We start from the raw sequence: 21,253 nt of genomic DNA, 5'->3' as shown, positions 1-21,253 counted from the left end.
TTGATGTTGCTATGACTTTGCCATGCTTAATGCTTGTCGCTTTGGGCCCGGGTCCCATGAATTCAGATATGAACCGTTTATGTTATCACCATTATATCCATGTTCTAGATCCGATCTTGCAAGTTATAGTCACCTACTACATGTTATGATCCGGCAACCCGGGAGTGACAATAGTCGGGACCACTCCCGATGATGACCGTAGTTTGAGGAGTTCATGTATTCACCGTGTGTTAATGCTTTGTTCCGGTTCCCTATTGAAAGGAGGCCTTAATATCCCTTAGTTTCCAATAGGACCCCGCTGCCACGGGAGGGTAGGACAAAAGATGTCATGCAAGTTCTTTCCATAAGCACGTATGACTATTTACGGAATACATGCCTACATTATATTTATGAACTGGAGCTAGTGCCGTATCGCCCTAGGTCATTACTATCACATGATGAATATCATCCAACAAGTTACCGATCCAATTCCTACGAATTTATCCTATACTGTTTTTGCTAAGTTGCTACTGCTATCATTACTGTTGCACTTGCTACAAAATACTGCTATCACTGTTCCCGTTACTATTGCTGCTGTCACTATTATCAAAACTATCATACTACTTTGCTGCGGATAATTAATCTCCAGGTGTGGTTGAATTGACAACTCAGCAACTAATACCTACAAATATTTTTTGGCTCCCCTTGTGTCGAATCTATAAATTTGGGTTGAATACTCTACCCTCGAAAATTGCTGCGATCCCCTATACTTGTGGGTTATCAGAGGCAGCTATGACAAGCTCCCCCATCATTGCGGAGCACCATGGCCTTCTTGGCGCGGTGCTTAATGATGTCTACTACGCAACTTTATTCCTGTAGACTCGTGTTGGGCCTCCAAGCGCAGAGTTTTGTAGGGCAGTAGCAATTTTCCCTCAAGTGGATGACCTAAGGTTTATCAATCTGTGGGAGGCATAGGATGAAGATGGTCTCTCTCAAACAACCCTGCAACCAAATACAAGAAATCTCTTGTGTCCCCAACACACCTAATACAATGGCAAATTGTATAGGTGCACTAGTTCGGTGAAGAGATGGTGATAAAAGTGTAATATGGATGGTAGAAATATATTTTTATAATCTGAATAAATAAAAACAGTAAGGTAGCAATTGATAAAACGGAGCACAAACGGTATTGCAATGCTTGAAAACAAGGCCTAGGGTCCGTACTTTCACTAGTGTGATCTCCTAACAATGTTGACATAGTTGAATCATTTGCAAATCCAACAAGTGTGGTGTAGAGTTCACTCCAAAATTACTTGTTGTATAGAAATTGTTGTCGGGCACGAAACCACCACAAAGCTATTCTTTAGAATAACACCTTAAGATGCAAATCAACCAAAACCTAATGTCACCTAGATATTCCAATGTCACCGCAAATATCCATGGGTTTGGCTATACAATAAGCATCACACAATTTCAGATTCATCTATTTGATTCCCAAGGAGTGCCCCAAAATATCTATCGGAGAGTGAAGATGAGAACGTGTGCCAACCCCTATGCATAGGCCCTAAAGTCACGGAACCCGCAAGTTGGTCACAATAATATACATCAAGTAACTCAATTAGATATCCCAATGTCACTACAGATATCCTCATGCAAAACACATATTAAGTGCTCTCAAATCCTTAAAGACTCAATCCGATAAGAAAACTTCAAAGGGAAAACTCAATTCACCAAGAAGATAGAGAGGGGAAAAACTCCATATGATTCATCTATGTCAACAAAGTCCGCGTTACATCAAGATAGTTCCATCTCAAGAACACGAGAGAGAGAGACACACACAACACATAGCTACTAGTACATACCCTCAGCCCCGAGGGAGGACAACTCCCTCCTCATCATGGTGGGCGCCGAGATGATGAAGATGGCCACCGGTGATGATTCCCCCCTCCGGCGGAGTGCCAGAGAAGGGCTCTAGATTGGATCTCGTTGTTCTGGAACTGGCGGCGGCTGGAACAAAATTTCGTCGACTCCCCTAGGGTTTTTGGAATATTTGGGCATTTATAGAGCAAAGAGGCGGTGCGGGAGGCCATCGAGGTGGGCATAACCCACCTGGGTGCGCCTGGGCCCCCAAGCGCGCCCTAGTGGGTTGTGCCCCCCTCGGGCCACTCCCAGGTGCTTCTCTGGCCCGCTGGATGTCCTCTGGTCCAAAAAAATCTCCAAAAAGTTTCGCTGCATTTGGACTCCGTTTGATATTGATTTTCTACGATGTAAAAAACAAGCAAAAACGGCAACTGACACGGGGCACTATGTCAATAGGTTAGTCCCAAAAAATGATATAAAGTTGCTATAAAATGATTGTAAAACATCCAAAAATGATAATATAACAGCATGGAACAATCAAAAATTATAGATACGTTGGAGACGTATCACTTAATAACTATCGGTCCACAGAGACTAGAATTAAGGAGGTCTTCAAAGGCCTTTTTAAAGGTTTTGGGGTACGACATACGTAACCCTTTTACCATCTTCATGATCCAAGGTTGTTAGTTAGCAACCAACATACCTAGTAGCCCTTAACGGACGAGTACGGAGAATGTTGTCCGAAGACTTTGTCTTGTAAGAAAGGTCAACTGCAGATGCACGTGTAGGAGTGCAGTTACAGCAGCCCCGAGCCCGGAGTAAGTTTGATGAACTGACTTGGGGGTCATTTTTCTTTGGGTTTTTTGTTTTTGGTTTGTATAAGAGCGAATATGCAGTAGCCCCCGAGACTCTGATCGGATTGATAAAGCCAATTAGAGGATCAATGTTTGTAACGGAGATGCTTAATAATTTAACTTGCAGGCGTCGGCTTCGGCTTTTGCATCCAACTCCAAGGAGTTGGCAGAGCTAAACCACAAGCTTGTGCGGTCCGAAGAGGACATGGATCTGCTGAAAAAGTAAATGGATCAAGCGCAAGGTACGATGAAGGCTAGTGCCCGAGCTTAAATATGTTGTAGTCGCAACATAAATTATTTTAACAGAGGTGCATTTGATTGTTTTTTAGCTGCTGCCACGGAGATTTAGGCCCTCCGAGCTAAGCTTAAAAAAGCTCAGCAAGAAGCGAACATCAAAAAGGTTACAACGAAGAAGGCCATCGATGAGCTGGCCAAAGAGAAGGCAAGTCGTGGCAAGGACCAGGCCCGGGTCACTGAGGTCGAGAAAGACCTGAAGGGTCTATACGCGCAACGTGACACCCTTCAAGAGGACCAGAAAAAGAAGGTCGTCAAGCTCGAGAAATTGAGCTTGGCGTGCAAAGAGGCCCAGACCCAGGCCACGGTGGACCGCTAGGAGCTTCAGCAAGTGAAACAACCAAAAGGCCACGGTGGACCGCTAGGAGCCCCCAAGTCCACTGCTGCAGAGAGAAAAATGACAACGGCTTCAATCTTTGACGCCTGATTATATAGAAATAAGACGTAGAGAAAAATGAAATAAGACAAACAAGTAAAAAAATGGAGCATGGAGAAATAAGCCAGAGAATTAAAAAAATTGATGCCTTGGAGAAAAAGACTTTCACAAAAATAAATAAATAAATAAGACGGAGAGAAAATAGAGACAGAGACAAAAATGGAGTAGAATGAAATAAGGCGGAGAAAAAACTAAAAATAACGACGCCTGACAGATTCGAACTCTCGCGGGGAAACCCCATGTACTTAGCAGGCACACGCCTTAACCACTCGACCAAAACGTCTTTTATGCTTTTGGTGCTTCTTTTCCTCTTGTAAACGGTAGGACATCTAACCCAATTCGTTCCCCGAAACCTTCCCCCACCAACCAAGGCACGGCAATCAGACCATGTACAGCGGCGGCGTGCGGCCATCGCTTCCGTCCGCGGCGGCGGGAGGAGCCTCCGGCCCGGACGAGCCTCGCGACGCGCGCGTGGTGCGGGAGCTCCTCCGGTCGATGGGGCTCGGCGAGGGCGAGTACGAGCCGCGGGTCCTGCACCAGTTCCTGGACCTGGCCTACCGCTACGTCGGGGACGTGCTCGGCGACGCCCAGGTCTACGCCGACCACGCAGCCAAGCCCCAGCTCGACGCCGACGACATCCGCCTCGCCATCCAGGCCAAGGTCAACTTCTCCTTCTCCCAGCCGCCGCCCCGCGAGGTATGAGCACGACCAATCTCAGTAAAAATCCTAGAGTATATCTTCGTTAGATTCGGACAAATTATTAGGTATCGTAGCTTCATTCAATTGGTCAATGACGAGGACAAGGGTCCACTTTAAGCTCTAGATCGAGGACCGGCTTTCCTGTGAACCTATCAGATTCAGAGGGAGTAATGTTGTGGACTCCAATTGGGGATAAGCACTGTAGAGGATGTGATGTGTCGCAGAGGAAACAATCTACTCCCTCCAATTGGAGCACGAAAAATATCTGGTTCTTGGCTGAAATCTCAACGGCTAAGAGTACGAAAAATGATGTGTGCTGTTGAGACTTCAGTTAATTTCTGGTTCTTGGCTGAGAGATATTTTTTGGGGAAAATTTGAATTTTAAATAAGGCTCAACTTCTCGATTAAATGCGTTCCACAATAAGAACACATCAATCAAAGATTCAGACATGGTGGTGTTTAGAAGCCACCATCCGCAACGCAACACAGAGATTGTGGTTTTTAGTCCTTGAGCTCATGAAATGTCGTTTTTTCTACACTCGTAGGTGTCCGAGGGACCAACATATCAGACAGTGTTATACTGAAATTATAATGAAAAAAATAGGAGGGAACGTGGGATTCGAACCCAGATTCATCTCAATTACTCCCTCTGTAAACAAATATAAGAGCGTTTAGATCACTACTTTAGTGATCTAAACGCTCTTATATTTCTTTATGGAGGGAGTAGTACATTAGGACCAAGATGACTCCTTTATCCTTTAGGAAGTTGGAACTGACAGAACTTTTGCCAATTTGGTGGGGTAATCAGGGAGTGCCGAGATTTAAATCCCAGTGTGCAGCTAGTAGCAGAAACGAATACCTTCTCGATGTAAGGAAAATCCTATTCTTACGTAAAAATCTTATGAAATCCATGCGTACTGGTTTATTTAATTATTTTAGATTGTTACTGCTCCCACGATCTTAGCAACCGTCACTACAATGAACTGGTACGTAAAACTTTTTGTCGAACCTGTATGTATGAATAGCATTGCTCATGTAAGTTCAATACCAATAGGTGGGAAAAGTCAGAAGTGAAGGTAGCAGAATAGAACCCCTTCTCAAAGTAAAAAAGAAAAAGAAGTAGAGCAAAAGAGCCCTTTCTAACCTCCATCAAGGAAAACCTTCCATATCTGCACACATGATGCAAGGAGAGACCAGTTGGGGCAGAACATTGACTTCAGTTCAGTCCATGACACCATATCTTGTTAGGAATGTTCAACTGAGCCCATTTCTTGTTTGGAAAGTTGAATGCTTATCAGCTGAAGGGTCTAAAATCTTAGGAATCATGTGCAACTAGTAGTTCCATATACACAATTTAACCTTTGAGAACCAAGCAAGAAATAAATACCCTCTTCTGTTAGTGCAGAGATGCTGCTTTGTACCATAGCAGACTTCTGTTGCAACTGGAAACAAGAATACTCGGTTTCCTTATTAAGTTGGCTTTACTCTTTAGATATATTATGTGTATTCTCGATAACTTCCGTTAGATTTGGACACTCTTCATGGATGGGTCAAGTCAAATAATCACATAGAGGGCTGATGAGGTATCGACTAGGAGGCACTGTAGCCATCACAGATCAGAAAGGTAACGGGGTAGTGGCGAATAGAGATTAGGGGGAGACTTCTTTATTGATAACTTGCATCAGTCACTGCAGCTACGGGACCTTTATATAGGTGACTCAAGACCAGTGTCTTGGATGGATACAGACTTAAAGTGCTGCAGAATGTGACTGCTGCAGGTTCTGTTGAAACGATTCCTAACTTAGGGAACAAAAGATTAATTGAACTCTTAGCCTATTCCAACTCAGGTGTGTCTGCTGTAGCCTCTGGGTTTACTCCTCCGATATGGAACTCCGCACATAACACTCTGTAATACAGTTACCTACCAATTCATTGGTACACTGGTTCCCCCCACTCCCACCTCTCCAAATCTTCAGGAACAGGCTAAGCGTAGTAGAAAATAATGTTTTGAAATACATGGCTGGTCTTATATAGAAACATGAAATGAACAGGGTATGATTCTCAATGTGTATGAGGCTGGCATCTGAAAATAATACCTAAAATGTTGATGAATCATATTAGGCAGTAAAAGGATATTAGAGATTGAGGGTCACTCCAAGTTTACTCACTTTTGGGTTAGCTGGTAAGTGCTACTAAACAAGATCTTGCGTAGATAAAGGCTATGAACAACTCTTGTGGCTAGGCTATGAACAAGATCCGGCTGCCCAAGTCTATCGCTCCACCTGGCTCGATTCCTCTTCCACCTGAGCAGGACACTTTGTTGAGTGAAAACTACCAGCTCCTACCCGCACTGAAGCCACCAACTCAGACTGAAGAAGCAGAAGATGACAACGAGAGAGCCGACGCAATCCCTGCCAATCCCAGTTCAAACTATTCGCAGGATCAGAGAGGCAGCGAGCAACATCAGCCTCAGAGCCAGAGCCAGAGGGTTTCTTTCCAACTGAACGCGGTGGCTGCCGCGGCTGCAAAGCGTCCTCGTGACAATTGATCATCCGCGAGCCTGCTTGTTGATGCTTGTGTAGCTGCTGGGACCGCCCTTTCTGGCTAGCGCCCTCTTAGTTCACCATGAAAAAAATGCTGATTGTTGAGGAAAGGGAGCAGCCTTGCAAGTAGTGTAAGTAGTAGCCGTGCACCTCTGGTTAATTAATTTCTGTGCATTATTGTCAACTTATTGATTTTGTAATATCTTGTCGAACTTGAGCTGTCCCGTCGTTGTTTCTGAATGCTACATCGGTGTTTCTATTGCCACTGTGTTCCAATTATGCTTTTGGTGGCATGTGGCACATATTTGGTTGGTTAAAATGAGGACCTAACAATACGTGCACACCCCTACTAAGTGTACAATAGAAATAAATCTCTTTTTTTTCGAATCGATATAGAGATAACTCTGTAGTTCACTGTCTTTGTCATTTTATATCAGCTTGTCATTTCATACCTTCTGTGCGTGTTGCCTGGAAGAGTTATTGACAAATCAAAATATAAACAGCACAGCCCGTCTAGCTCAGTTGGTAGAGCGCAAGGCTCTTAACCTTGTGGTCGTGGGTTCGAGCCCCACGGTGGGCGACATTTCTCCTTTTTTTTTCACTCCCCAGGAATTGATTTCCATGTGCAATGCACGCAGGAACTTCCCTTTGTTCAGGCTGTATTCAAATAGTTTTTTTTTCCGAAATAGTTCTTGTATTACTCAATCATCAGGGAATGCTATCACGTTCCGAACCTGGCCCAAGCCACACAGCAGTTTGAACTTGGGATCTACCAAAATTTGCCAAATCATGACTAGAAAAATTCTAAGTACAGTGTATATGAGTAATCCTGATATAAGTATCTAGGGAGAACATGAGGCTTCTCAGAGCTTAGCCACTCTCGGCCGTTGGATCGATTTTTTGATGCGACTTCGTCCGTCCGATCTCGCTGCTGGACGATCCTGGCCGTTGGATCAAAAAAAAGCACTGCTACAATGAATAGTTAGCTCTCGCTCGTGCCATCGCGGGTAATTTCCTTGCCCCGCCATGGGCATTTTCATAATTTCACGCACAGGGGTATAAAAGGGGCTTCTCCCGTGGAGATAACCCTAGCCCGCTCGCTCCCACACTCGCGCGCGGCCGCCTGCTCCCCACGCCGCCGCCTCCTCTCCCACTCGCCACCCCCTCTCCTCTTCCCCCCGCCTCGCCTCTTTCTCCCCCTCCAAACCCTAGGCCCGCGCCCGCCTCCCTTCCCCGCCGACGGCCGCCGCCGCCGCCGCTCGCCCGGGCACCCATCCTCGAGCTCAGGCCGCTCATCTAGAGAGAAGGAGATGGGGGTTGCGGGCGACGAGGCTGACGCGCCGTCGTCCCCCGTCCGTCGTCCGCCGTTTGCTCGCTCGCCGCCATCAGAAAGGTGCGTTCTTCCTTTCTTCTTTCTCTTCCAGACGTCCTGCTCTTCGTTCCTCATGCGTGTTTGTTGGTTTCGGCTGCACAGCGTGGTTGTGAGGGTTTGGTGCCAGGGTCGTTGCTGGGTCCGTGGCTGCTGTTCCTTCATCAGATTTGGCCGTCCTTCCTCCTGCATCTCCGGCTAAGGTGCTCATCTTCATGGCACACTCTATGAGAGGTTGATTGGTTAGTTTGTTGTACCTGCCAACTGTGAAATCCAGGAGGATTTGTCATTCTTGTTGTCATTAGTTGCCATTTGCATGTGTGGTCAGCTCCAAGTGTATTTGATTGGTCTGTATACGATATGCAAGGTTGATGATTATCTTATACATGTTTGGTTTAGTACTGTGAGCTGTGTAGATTTAGGACTGAACATGTAGAGATGGGGGTACTGTGTGAACATTAAATCCCATTAGGCAATTCAAATCTTGGCGAATACGACATCCCAGTTTTGCGAGCTATTGTTCTCAGCTTCTTCCAAGTTGAATTCGATTAAAAAGTGAATGTCATGTTTCTCTAATGACCACCAGAAAGTGTTTTCTTTGTAATGCCATTGTTGTAGGGTTCTGACTCTAACCGGTTCTTCCTAAAATTGTTCTAAGCATATTTGAAGGTTTTCTTATTACTATATTTTGATCATGGCTATATTCTTTAATAGCCACCATAGTACTGATTGGTGACTGGTTTTTGGAACAGATCTTGCCAATCAAAAAAATTGGACCACAATTGATGTACCTTAACGCACAAGGAGAGTCTCATTGCCACTGCTAGAGCACATCAACCACCCTTTCGTCTCAGTTTTGATTTGAAGACCACCACGATCATTTGAGATCTGGATTGTCTGTACAGATTTTGTTGGTAGTTGGCAGGTCTGGCCCATCCACAACATTTTCTATCTTCTTTACTTGTATGCTCATGATAATGTTGTTTCAAATATTTTAGATATTTCTTTGGGATATTGCCTTTATGCATATATATCTTACAAACTACTGTCCACATAAGTTATCGAGAAATAAGAACCACGGGAGAATCTCTAGCGGTAAATAGAAAACTAATGATTTGATCAACATTCTATTGAAGGAGTAGATCATCGATGCTTATGGCTGCGGGGCTCATGGAGCCAGAAGAGGCTGTCGGTGCCGGCGACCTTGTCGTCTTTGTCTTGTGCAAAGGTATACAGATTACTTGCCTTGCCTCCTGACCCCCACCCATGAACTACATCCATCCCCAACTCCGCTCTTATCTCTAACACTCCTTTTCCAGTTCTGCTATCATGGAAGATGTTATATAGCGATGAGTTTTTTCCTCCTTTAAAAAATAGATGGATAAAATATTTGAGTTCAGTGTTGATGCTGCACTGTGAATACTCTGTGCATGAAGCCGATCCATCTTTAAAAAAATGGTTTGGTGTGTTCTTTGTCTCACTGTTTGTGTTACTTGTGTCTGGTAGCTCAACGGGAGAAAGTTATATAGTTATCTTTCAGGTATCATGTTGAAGTAACTATTTTTTAAATCTCTAGCCTTCTCGTGCCTCATGCCTATATGTTTCTTTCCTATCTTAGTAACATAGTGTTGTTTCCTTTATGTACATAGGTTCTTTCTTGTTCTGTTCGTTGGTCAGTTGTTGCTTTTCTCATGAAACTGTCAAGTGTGTTTATTCTGCATAATCATGTGTTAGAATTGTATATACATCCTTTACTATTTGAACTATTTATATATTGCTAGACTTTCAAAGAAATGCTTTTATCCTGCTGCAAGTTGTTTTCACTGTTTCTTTAAGAACAAAATGCTTTCTTTGTCTGCCACTAATTTGATCTTTCAATATAATCATTGTTCATCTTTTGTTTTTCATTGCCTTAATTATCCCCATTAGCCTTGGCGCAGTGGTAAAAGCTGTTGGGTTGTGACCATGAGGTCACGGGTTCAAGTCCTGGAAACAGCCTCTTACAGAAATGCAGGGAAAGGCTGCGTACAATAGATCCAAAGTGGTCGGACCCTTCCCCGGACCCTGCGCAAGCGGGAGCTACATGCACCGGGCTGCCCTTTTTTTTTGCCTTAATTATCCCCATTAATTTAGTCTTTTAGTAAATTTATTTCGTGTTGTTTTGCTGCTCTAGGTTTGAGAATGTGTATATTTGTAGTTGACACTGAGATTATACTGATTTAGTCTATGGATGGAGACTTGGGGATCATAATATCTAACAAAAGAAGCAACGATTTTGGTTGCCATGTATTGTAGATAATCTCTATAAATCATTATATATGGTTCATTTGTATCATACTTGTATCCTTCTTCTACTATTTACATAGGTTTCTGATCTTCGCCTTTTCTTATATTAGGTATCAGATGAGGGTATTCGAAGAAGACACCATGAATTGGTATTCGAAAAAGATACCACCTTTCATTACATTGGTATTCAAAAAATATACCACCTTATGGCCTTTCCTGTTTCCTGTGACTTAAGACTTCCAACTCTTTAACTGGGATAGTATCAAAAGAAAATGATTTATGTAACTGGGACACAATAAAGTAATTTTGTACAACTATATTTTTGTGCACTAGATAAAATGTTACTCTGTTTGAAATAGCACACGATTTCTCCCTGCTTGAAGTATGGTTTGTGCTCTCTTCCTCCATCCCGTGTATGCGATTGATGTCCCCCTCTAATTGTTTGGTGTTGGAGTCTCTGTATAATCAGTGCCTCTTTGCTTAATCTGCTGACGTATGCTATTTACAGTTCCTTCCCCGGCTCCTAACTGATCTTTAGAGTTACTATTTATTAGTATTTTGTGCTACAACATAATTAGTGCCCGGCAAACCCTGTTTACCCTCTTATGTCACTATTGTCCATTGTCATTCTTTTATGCATTATAACTCAGTTTCATATATCCGCTGCAACATAATATTCTCCATGGGTTGTTGAATTGTTTTGCTCCATACATCCCAAAAAAACACAGCCTATTTGCATTACATGGTTTTGCTACCTCTTATGAAATTGCATTCACTGTGTTATGCGGAAAATTTACTTTGGCCACTCTTTTAAGTGTATATTTTCAATTTCAAGTTTTTCTTTGTATTACTCTTACGAAAACTCGCTGAGTTTTTTCCTGTGAGCCTGACACATTGTTTAATAACTGTTATAGCTTCATAACTGTTATACCCTTCTGATCTTCTCCTTTTCTTATGTCAGCTAACCAGTGAGGATATATATAAAAAGGATACCACCAATAGCATAGCACCCTGCTGCTGTAATTACATGTATGTATAAATCCTATGCTAACTTTAGGTTTTTACCTTATGGCCTTTCCTCTAATCATATGAGGTACACAGAGATGAAGTTGATTTTAGTCCTGTAAAATTTGATGTATTTATCCAATGAAAATGCCCTACTGTTGCCAGCCTGCCATTATATGTAGGTATAAAATCTACTCTTGGTTCTTCCATTTATGGCCTTTCCTCTAATCATAAGAGGTACAAAGGAGATGCATTTCATGAAACTGGAATATTTCAGTTCTCTTGCTGGTGTCCGTGCTTTTTTTTAATCTCACATGGCTTACTTGCTATCTAAGTGTTTTCATTAAACTTTCTCTATAGCAAGCTTGCTGAAGTTGTAACCGAACAAAAGCAAGGCTCTCTTGACACACTATCTTTACACACAAAGAGAAGCCAGACTCCCAACCTACCATGCCCCCTGTAATTACAACCGAACAGAAGCAAGGCTCACCCACCTATCATGACTCTATATAGTTCATTTGTTTGAATACGAATCTGGAATTTGTAAACCACTGTGATAGCTAGAGCATAGTCAAGGCGTTGGTGTGTCACTATGTATATTGATAAATGAAGAAAAATAAAAAAGACAGAGGTGAGAAGTTGGGCATGTCGTGCTGCAACTAGCTGCTTAATTCATTTCTGATCCATCATGGTTTGTCATTTTTTGTTGCAGGTACCTGTTTCATATAATTATAGTTGCAACTAATAAGGTCATCGATTTTAACGAGGTCCATAAGATAATAATGTCTCCATTGAGATGTGCAATGAAATATCGAAGGTATGCCTGTGTGTTTCATCCAGATTCTTTTTAAATGCCCCCTATCTGAGTGTATGCTTTAGGGAGAAGCCTAATTTTTGAATTTAAACTATGGAATGTGGTCAGATTATTCCAATTGGTCACCTCAGTTTCTGTTTTCAGTAATATAATGTATTCTAATTATGAGATATGATGTGTTGTCATGTTATGCAAAGTCTACCATTATTACTGTTTTGAATATCATGAACCTTACTATGCATCAGAAATGACTCCTCTGATGGGCATCCTGCTAATCTGCGCTTGCAAATCTATATATATGCAGGACCCTATCCTTTTGTTTGTGGATGCATGAAGTAATGATGTCTGGCTATGGGAGTGTCTCTTCGGATGTTCTAAGGCAGTTTCCTGTGTCTCTGCTAGCTCCGATTCTATTGCGCCCTATTGTCCGACATATGTTTATTTATGTGTTTGACCCACGTGTTTAGTTAATGTTGTTATGCTGTCGAAGGACAAGCAGATGTTGCAGACTGTATGTGACCCTATGTACCCTCTTCAGCCTGGACAGTGCTGAGGATGAATACAAACTTATATGTAATCGGGTGGTGCTTGCTTTACTTAAGACGCCCGCTGTTCTATTTCTGATTTCTTGCTTGGTCCTGTAGATATCTACCATATTGTAGTTAAAGTTTCTGATGTACACATGTTTCAGCCATAAACATGGAAGCAATTTGTACCTATAAAGGATATTATCATTTGTGATATCAGGTTTCTACTACTGCCTGTCTTTGTATATGGTTTGGGCACCATGTGTGCATTGAACATTCTGATCTCTTGGTTATAGCCACTATATAACCAAGAGATCAGAATGTTCAATGCACACATGCTGCCTCTCCTCATATGAAATCAAAGTCAAGTTATGGGGAAACCTTTCTGCTAAGTTTGATAGTGAGACATCATTTTATGTGGAAGAAGTCAACCGGTGGTAGTAATATTTTATGGAACTATTGTTCGTATCTATAATGATGAGCATTGCTTTTTTTTTCTATCTTCTAAACTATTGAGTATGAAATATGTCCTTCCGGGTTTGATGTGGCTATACCTTGCTTTGAACTTTTTAACTCTGATAAAGAATGTTCATTGGATTGGTGTTTGCTGATATTCTAACATCTTTTGGTCTGATGGCATTATTACCAGGTTGGGAATGATGGCATCCATGTTCGGTTTTCCTGTGGTAGATTCCGTGTGATGATCGCGGTACTGTGAAGGTTGTGGTCCAATACTTCTACAGACATATGGTTTCAGTATTCAGCACATCACATTACCTTGCTTGCAAGTGGGTAATCAACAAAGGTTGCATTATCTCCCTATGAAGTTAGTATCTTTAACAACCTTGCTTTCTTAACACTTCATGAGGTTAAATATTTGGTGCATTGCTTTGGGCTTTGAACCATGCATTGATTGCATACTACATCGATCTAGATTTCACGTCTGGAACGGGCAACTTGCGCTAGGGCTATCTTTTGTAATCTTACGGATGTATTGAAATCGATTCTGCCTTATAGTATCGTGTCGATATTGAGCAACATAGATATTGTTATCCTATATGAATCCATATGCCAAATCTGGATTCCTACTAACTTAGCATTACTTGCTTGACCAAAAAGTTGGGACCGGCACCCTCGCGCCAAGGCGCGGTACCGATCTAGTACACAAGAACTACGGGAAGCTCTCCTTGATCTTTTTTTTAATCAACAAAGTGTACTTCGATTTGTTGACATCTCTGTTTTTCACTATATGTTGACCTGTCCCAAACAGCCCGACTCCACATCAATAGGAAGGTTAATTGCAAGGCCAGCATTAACCGTTCTTCGATTGCCGAAATTTCAGATTTAAACACATCATTGCATGGGTTTTCCTTTCTGATTCCCCCGTACCCCTTCGCTCTTACCCTCGTGCGAACTCTCATCTAGGGTTTCCTTGCCTCTCGCCGGTGCCACCGCCGGTCCACTTCGTCTCCTATGGTCCTTGGACCATGGAGGCGCGGTGGATCTCGGTCCTTGCCGGCGGAAGGGCTCCATTTTTAGGTGCTTTTCTGAGTGTTGTTGAGGTTTTTGCTATGCTCAAGAAGACGAGGGAGCGGTGGCTTCTTGAAGATGGAATAAGATCCTACCCGCCTAGCCCGCGTCCTGGTGATGATTCAAGCGTCATCAGAAGGCATGTGGAGGTTTGTCTCCGATGGATCTCGTGGGGTCGGCGTTTGTCTTGGGTGGATCCGATTGGATCCGGTCTTCGTTCGTCTACGTGTCTGCAGGTTGGATCCTTCCGATCTACGCTTCTCTTCATCGGCGACGGTTGCTGTTCTGGTGCGCTGGTCCTATGAAGCCTTAGCACGACGACTTCCCGACTGTCCACTACAACAATGTTTCTCCCGCTCCGACGAGGCAAGGGCGATGACGGCGGACGCGTCTTCGGCTCGCTCCATTGCTTGTAGTCGTCGCCAGGTGGTCTACGGACATGGATGCAAATTTTACTTTTATTGTTCTTTGTACTATCTTGACAGTTGATGAATTGACCGGAAGTTTTCTCGAAAAAAAAACACATCATTGCATGAGAATAGGTGTGTGCACGAACAAAAAACGATGCCGACATCTGTGCTTCTCACCATATGTTTACCTCTTCCAAACAGTCCTACACCAGATCAATAGAAAGGCTACTCCATTGTAAGGCCAGCCTTAATCCTTCTCTGATTGCCAAAATTTCATATTCAAACACATCATTGCATGAAAGTAGGTGTGTGCACGAACAAAAAATGATGCCACCAGAAGCATCCCTTAAAATCATGCCCGTCCCTCCAATACCATCCAAAAAGGAACCATCAACATTAAGTTTAACCGGGCCATCAAGCGGAAACTTTCATATGATGTGATCCATAGAAGGTCCACTATTGTATGTCGGTATGACATGTGGATAGCATGTTTGTGTTGGGGAACATAGCAAAAATTCAAAATTTTCCTACGTGTCACCAAGATCAATCTAGGAGATGCTAGCAACGAGAGAGAGGGAGTGCATCTTCATACCCTTGAAGATCGCTAAGCGGAAGCGTTACAAGAACGCGGTTGATGGAGTCGTACTCGCGGCGATTCAAATCACGGAAGATCCGATCCTAGCGCCGAACGGACGGCGCCTCCGCGTTCAACACACGTACAGCCCGGGGACGACTCCTCCTTCTTGATCCAGCAAGGGGAGAGGAGAAGTTGAGGGAGGACTCCGGCAGCACGACGGCGTGGTGGTGGAGCTTGTGGTATTTCTGCAGGGCTTCGCCAAGCTCTACGGAGGAGAATGAAGAGTTGGAGGAGGGAGGGGCTGCGCCAGGGAAGGGGTGCGGCTGCCCTCTCTCTCCCTCACTATATATAGGGGGAAGGGGGTGGAGGAGGTGTTGGGGATCATTGCAGAAATTAAAAAATTTCTACGCATCACCAAGATCAATCTATGGAGAGACTAGCAACGAGAGAGAGGGGAGTGCATCTTCATACCCTTGAAGATCGCGATGCGGAAGCGTTACAAGAACGCGGATGAAGGAGTCGTACTCGCAGCGATTCAGATCGTGGTTGATTCCGATCTAAGCGCCGAACAACGGCGCCTCCGCGTTCAACACACGTACAGCCCGGGGACGTCCCCTCCTTCTTGATCCAGCAAGGGGAGAGGAGAAGTTGAGGGAGAGCTCCGGCAGCACGACGGCGTGGTGGTGGAGCTTGCAGTTCTCCGACAGGGCTTCGCCAAGCACTATGGAGGAGGAGGAGGTGTTGGGGAGGGAGAGGGCTGCGCCAGGGGAAGGGTTCGGATCCCATGCGCCTCCCCACTATATATAGGGGTGGAGGGGGCTGTTTTCTTGCCCTCCAAGTCCATTGGGGCGTTGGCAAAGGTGGGGGGAAGAAATCCCATCATTTCCCTTCCCCACCGATTGTTATCGCCCTTTTTTAGGGATCTTGATCTTATCCCTTCGGGATATGATCTTATTCCTTCTAAGGGGGGATCTTGGTGCGCCTTGACCAGGGGTGTGGGGCCCTGCCCCCACTACCCACGTTCATGTGGGTCCCCCCATGCAGGTGGGCCCCACTCCGGAACCTTCTAGAACCTTCCCGGTACAATACCGAAAAATCCCGAACATTTTCCGGTGGCCAAAATAGGACTTCCCATATATAAATCTTTACCTCCGAACCATTCCGGAACTCCTGGTGACGTCCGGGATCTCATCCGGGACTCCGAAAAACATTCGGTAACTGCACACTAATTCCCAACACAACTCTAGCGTCACCGAACCTTAAGTGTGTAGACCCTACGGGTTCGGGAATCATGCAGACATGACCGAGACAGCTCTCTGCCCAATAACCAACAGCGGGATCTGGATACCCATGTTGGCTCCCACATGTTCCACGATGATCTCATTGGATGAACCACGATGTCGGGGATTCAATCAATCCTGTATACAATTCCCTTTGTCAATCGGTACGTTACTTGCCCGAGATTCGATCGTCGGTATCCCAATACCTCGTTCAATCTCGTTGCCGGTAAGTCACTTTACTCGTTTCGTAATGCATGATCCCGCGACTAACTACTTAGTCACATTGAGCTCATTATGATGATGCATTACCGAGTGGGCCCAGAGATACCTCTCCGTCATACGGAGTGACAAATCCCAGTCTCGATTCGTGCCAACCCAACAGACACTTTCGGAGATACCTGTAGTGTACCTTTATAGCCACCCAGTTACGTTGTGACGTTTGGCACACCCAAAGAATTCCTACGGCATCCGGGAGTTGCACAATCTCATGGTCTAAGGAAATGATACTTGACATTAGAAAAGCTTTAGCAGATGAACTACACGATCTTGTGCTGTGCTCAGGATTGGGTCTTGTCCATCACATCATTCTCCTAATGATGTGATCCCGTTATCAACGACATCCAATGTCCATGGTCAGGAAACCGTAACCATCTATTGATCAACGAGCTAGTCAACTAGAGGCTTACTAGGGACATATTGTGGTCTACGTATTCACACATGTATTACGGTCTCCGGTTAATACAATTATAGCATGAACAATAGACAATTATCATGAACAAGTAAATATAATAATAAACATTTTATTATTGCCTCTAGGGCATATTTCCAACAGTCTCCCACTTGCACTAGAGTCAATAATCTAGTTCACATCACTATGTGATTGTAATGAATCCAACACCCATGGGGTTTGATCATATCTCGCTTGTGAGAGAGGTTATTAGTCAATGGGTCTGAACCTTTCAGATCCGTGTGTGCTTTACAAATATCTATGTCATCTTGTAGATGCAGCTACCATGCGCTACTTGGAGCTATTCCAAATAACTGCTCTACTATACTAATCTGGTTTACTACTCAGAGTCATCCGGATTAGTGTCAAAGTTTGCATCGACGTAACCCTTTATGACGAACTCTTTTACCACCTCCATAATCGAGAAAATTCCTTTGTCCACTAGTTACTAAGGATAAGTTTGACCGCTGTCATGTGATCCATTCCTGGATCACTCTTGTACCCCTTGATTGACTCATGGCAAGGCACCCTTCAGGTGCGGTACACAACATAGCATACTGTAGAGCCTACGTCTAAAGCATAGGGGACGACCTTCGTTCTTTCTCTTTCTTCTGCCATGGTCAGATCTTGAGTCTTACTCAATGCTCACACCTTATAACACAGCCAAGAACTCCTTCTTTGCTGATCTATTTGAACTCCTTCAAAATCTTGTCACGGTATGTATTCATTTGAAAGTACTATTAAGCATTTTTGATCTATCCTTAAAGATCTTGATGCTCAATGTTCAAGTAGCTTAATCCAGGTTTTCCATTCAAAAACACTTTTCAAATAACCCTATATGCTTTCCAGAAATTCTACATCATTTCTGATCAACAATATGTCAACAACATACACTCATCAGAAATTCTATAGTGCTCCCACTCACTTCTTTGGAAAGACAAGTTTCTCATAAACTTTGTATAAACCCAAAATCTTTGATCATCTCATCAAAGCGTATATTCCAACTCCGAGATGCTTACTCCAGTCCTTAGAAGGATTGCTGGAGCTTTGCATACTTGTTAGCATCTTTTAGAATTGACAAAAACCTTTTGTTTGTATCACATACAATCTTTCCTCAAGATATTGTCGAGGAAGCAATGTTTTGACATCCTACCTCCAAGATTTCATAAATAATGCAGTAACTGCTAATACAATTCCAACAGACTCTTAGCATCGCTACGAGTGAGAAAGTCTCACTGTAGTCAACTCCTTGAACTTGTCAGAAAACATCTTAACGACAAGTCGAGCTTTCTTAATGGTGATACTTACCATCATTGTCCGTCTTCCTTTTAAAATCCATCTGTACCTAATAGCCTTACGACCATCAAGTAGTTCTTCCAAAGTCTATACTTTGTTTTCACACATGGATCCTTTCGGATTTTATGGCCTCGAGCCATTTGTCGGAATCCGGGCCCACCATCGCTTCTCCATAGCTTGTAGGTTCATTGTTGTCTAGCAACATGACCTCCAAGACAGGATTACGTACCACTCTGAAATAGTACGCATCCTTGTTGACCTACGAGGTTTGGTAGTTACTTGATCCGAAGTTTCATGATCACTATCATCAGCTTCCACTTCAATTGGTGTAGGCGCTACAGGAACAACTTCCTATGCCCTGCTACACAGTGGTTGAAGTGACGGTTCAATAACCTCATCAAGTCTCCGCCATCCTCCCACCCAATTCTTTCGAGAGAAACTTTTCCTCGAGAAAGGACCTGTTTCTAGAAACAATCACTTTGCTTCCGGATCTGAAATAGGAGGTATACCCAACTGTTTTGGGTATTCCATGAAGATGCATTTATCCGCTTTGGGTTCGAGCTTATCAGCCTGAAACTTCTCCACATAAGCGTCGCAGCCCCAAACTTTTAAGAAATGACAGCTTAGGTTTCTCTAAACCATAGTTCATACGGTGTCGTCTCAACGGAATTGCGTGGTGCCCTATTTAAAGTGAATGCGTTTGTCTCTAATGCCTAACCCATAAACGATAGTGTAATTCGATAAGAGACATCATGGTATGCACCATATCCAATAGGGTGCAGTTATGATGTTCGGACACACCATCACACTATGGTGTTCCAGGCGGTATTAGTCGTGAAACAATTTCCACAATTTCTTAATTGTGTGCCAAACTCGTAACTCAGATATTCATCTCTATGATCATATCACAGACATTTTATCCTCTTGTCACGACGATCTTCAACTTCACTCTGAAATTACTTGAACCTTTCAATAATTCAGACTTGTGTTTCATCAAGTAAATATACTCAACATCTACTCAAATCATCTGTGAAGTAAGAACATAACGATATCCATTGCGTGCCTCAGCACTCATTGGACTGCACACATCAAATGTATTACTTCCAACAAGTTGCTCTCTTGTTCCATCTTACTGAAAACGAGGCCTTTCAGTCATCTTGCCCATGTGTTATGATTTGCATGTCTCAAGTGATTCAAAATCAAGTGAGTCCAAACGATCCATCTGTATGGAGTTTCTTCATGCATATATACCAATAGACATGGTTTGCATGTCTCAATCTTTTCAAAAATGAGTGAGTCCAAAGATCCATCAACATGGAGCTTCTTCATGCGTTTTATACCAATATGACTCAAATGGCAGTGCCACAAGTATGTGGTACTATCATTACTATCTTATATCTTTTGGCAGGAACATGTGTATCACTACGATCGAGATTCAATAAACCATTCATTTTAGGTGCAAGACCATTGAAGGTATTATTCAAATAGACAGAGTAACCATTATTCTCCTTAAATGAATTACCGTATTGCGATAAACATAATCCAATCATGTCTATGCTCAACGCAAACACCAAAAACAATTATTTAGGTTTAACACCAATCTCGATGGTAGAGGGAGCATGCGATGCTTGATCACATCAACCTTGGAAACACTTCCAACACATATCGTCATCTCACCTTTAGCTAGTCTCCGTTTATTCCGTAGCCTTTTATTTTGAGTTACCAACACTTAGAAACTGAACCGGTATCTAATACCCTGGTGCTACTAGCAGTACTAGTAAAGTACACATTAATATAATGTATATCCAATATACTTCTGTCGACCTTGCCTACCTTCTCATCTACCAAGTATCTAGGGTAGTTCTGCTTCAGTGACCGTTCCCCTCATTACAGAAGCACTTAGTCTCGGGTTTGGGTTCAACCTTGGGTTTCTTCACTAGAGCAGCAACTGATTTGCCGTTTCATGAAGTATCCCTTCTTTCCCTTGCCCTTCTTGAAACTCGTGGTTTTACTAACCATCAACAATTGATGCTCCTACTTGATTTCTACTTTCGTGGTGTCAAAAATCACGAATAGCTCAAGGATCATCATATCTATCCCTGATTTGTTATAGTTCATCACGAAGCTCTAGTAGCTTGGTGACAGTGACTTTGGAGAACCATCACTATCTCATCTAGAAGATTAACTCCCACTCGATTCAAGCGATTGTAGTACTCAGACAATCTGAGCACATGCTCAACGGTTGAGCTTTTCTCCCTTAGTTTGCAGGCTTAAGAAACTTGTCAGAGGTCTCATACCTCTTGACGTGGGCACGAGCCTAAAATCCCAATTTCAACTCTTGGAACATCTCATATGTTCCGCGACGTTTCAAAATGTCTTCGGTGCCTCAATTCTAAACCGTTCAACATTACGCACTGAACTATCACGTAGTCATCAAAACGTGTATGTCAGATGTTCGCAACATCCACAAACGACGCTCGAGGTTCAGCACACCGAGCGGTGCATTAAGGACATAAGCCTTCTGTGCAGCAATGAGGACAATCCTCAGTTTACGGACCCAGTCCGCATAATTGCTACTATCAACTTTCAACTAAATTTTCTGTAGGAGCATATCTTAAACAGTAGAACTAAAGCGTAAGCTACGACATAATTTGCAAAGACCTTTTGACTATGTTCATGATAATTAAGTTCATCTAATTATTTAATGAACTCCCACTCAGATAGACATCCCTCTAGTCATCTAAGTGATACATGACCCGAGTCAACT

General features: G+C 43.2%; 2 protein-coding genes and 2 non-coding genes across 10 annotated transcripts; 3 read left to right on the top strand and 1 right to left on the bottom strand.

Annotated features, from left to right (window-relative positions):
- Nucleotides 1-3,624: 3,624 nt before the first annotated feature.
- On the bottom strand, nt 3,625-3,706 carry TRNAS-GCU (transfer RNA serine (anticodon GCU)). The gene has a single exon. It is a non-coding gene; the product is annotated as a tRNA-Ser (tRNA).
- A 14-nt stretch (nt 3,707-3,720) lies between these two features.
- LOC123079974 (transcription initiation factor TFIID subunit 9-like) lies at nt 3,721-6,627 on the top strand. Its single transcript, XM_044502818.1, has one exon. The coding sequence runs from the start codon at nt 3,811-3,813 to the stop codon at nt 4,123-4,125; it is 315 nt and encodes a 104-aa protein (XP_044358753.1). The 5' UTR covers nt 3,721-3,810; the 3' UTR covers nt 4,126-6,627.
- A 63-nt stretch (nt 6,628-6,690) lies between these two features.
- Nucleotides 6,691-12,897, top strand: LOC123079973 (uncharacterized). 7 transcript variants are annotated; one of them, XR_006438162.1, is made up of 8 exons: nt 6,691-8,058; nt 8,140-8,237; nt 8,787-8,959; nt 9,177-9,262; nt 10,431-10,503; nt 11,282-11,349; nt 12,038-12,142; nt 12,444-12,897. XR_006438162.1 is itself a non-coding variant. In XM_044502817.1 (4 exons), exons 1-4 carry the CDS (start codon nt 10,438-10,440, stop codon nt 12,604-12,606), a joined length of 402 nt encoding a protein of 133 aa, XP_044358752.1. In that variant the 5' UTR covers nt 9,297-10,437; the 3' UTR covers nt 12,607-12,897. The 7 variants fall into 7 exon arrangements, 1 of the variants encoding a protein (XP_044358752.1); XR_006438161.1 differs by having other exon boundaries at nt 9,171-9,262; XR_006438159.1 differs by having other exon boundaries at nt 8,787-9,262.
- TRNAK-CUU (transfer RNA lysine (anticodon CUU)) lies at nt 7,173-7,245 on the top strand. Its single transcript has one exon. It is a non-coding gene; the product is annotated as a tRNA-Lys (tRNA).
- Nucleotides 12,898-21,253: the final 8,356 nt, after the last annotated feature.

The sequence above is a fragment of the Triticum aestivum genome, chromosome 3D (assembly GCF_018294505.1).
Source record: "Triticum aestivum cultivar Chinese Spring chromosome 3D, IWGSC CS RefSeq v2.1, whole genome shotgun sequence".
Classification (NCBI taxonomy): Eukaryota; Viridiplantae; Streptophyta; class Magnoliopsida; order Poales; family Poaceae; genus Triticum; species Triticum aestivum.
The sequence above is the reverse complement of the archived record's forward strand: the minus strand, read 5'-3'. Positions and strand labels throughout refer to the sequence as shown.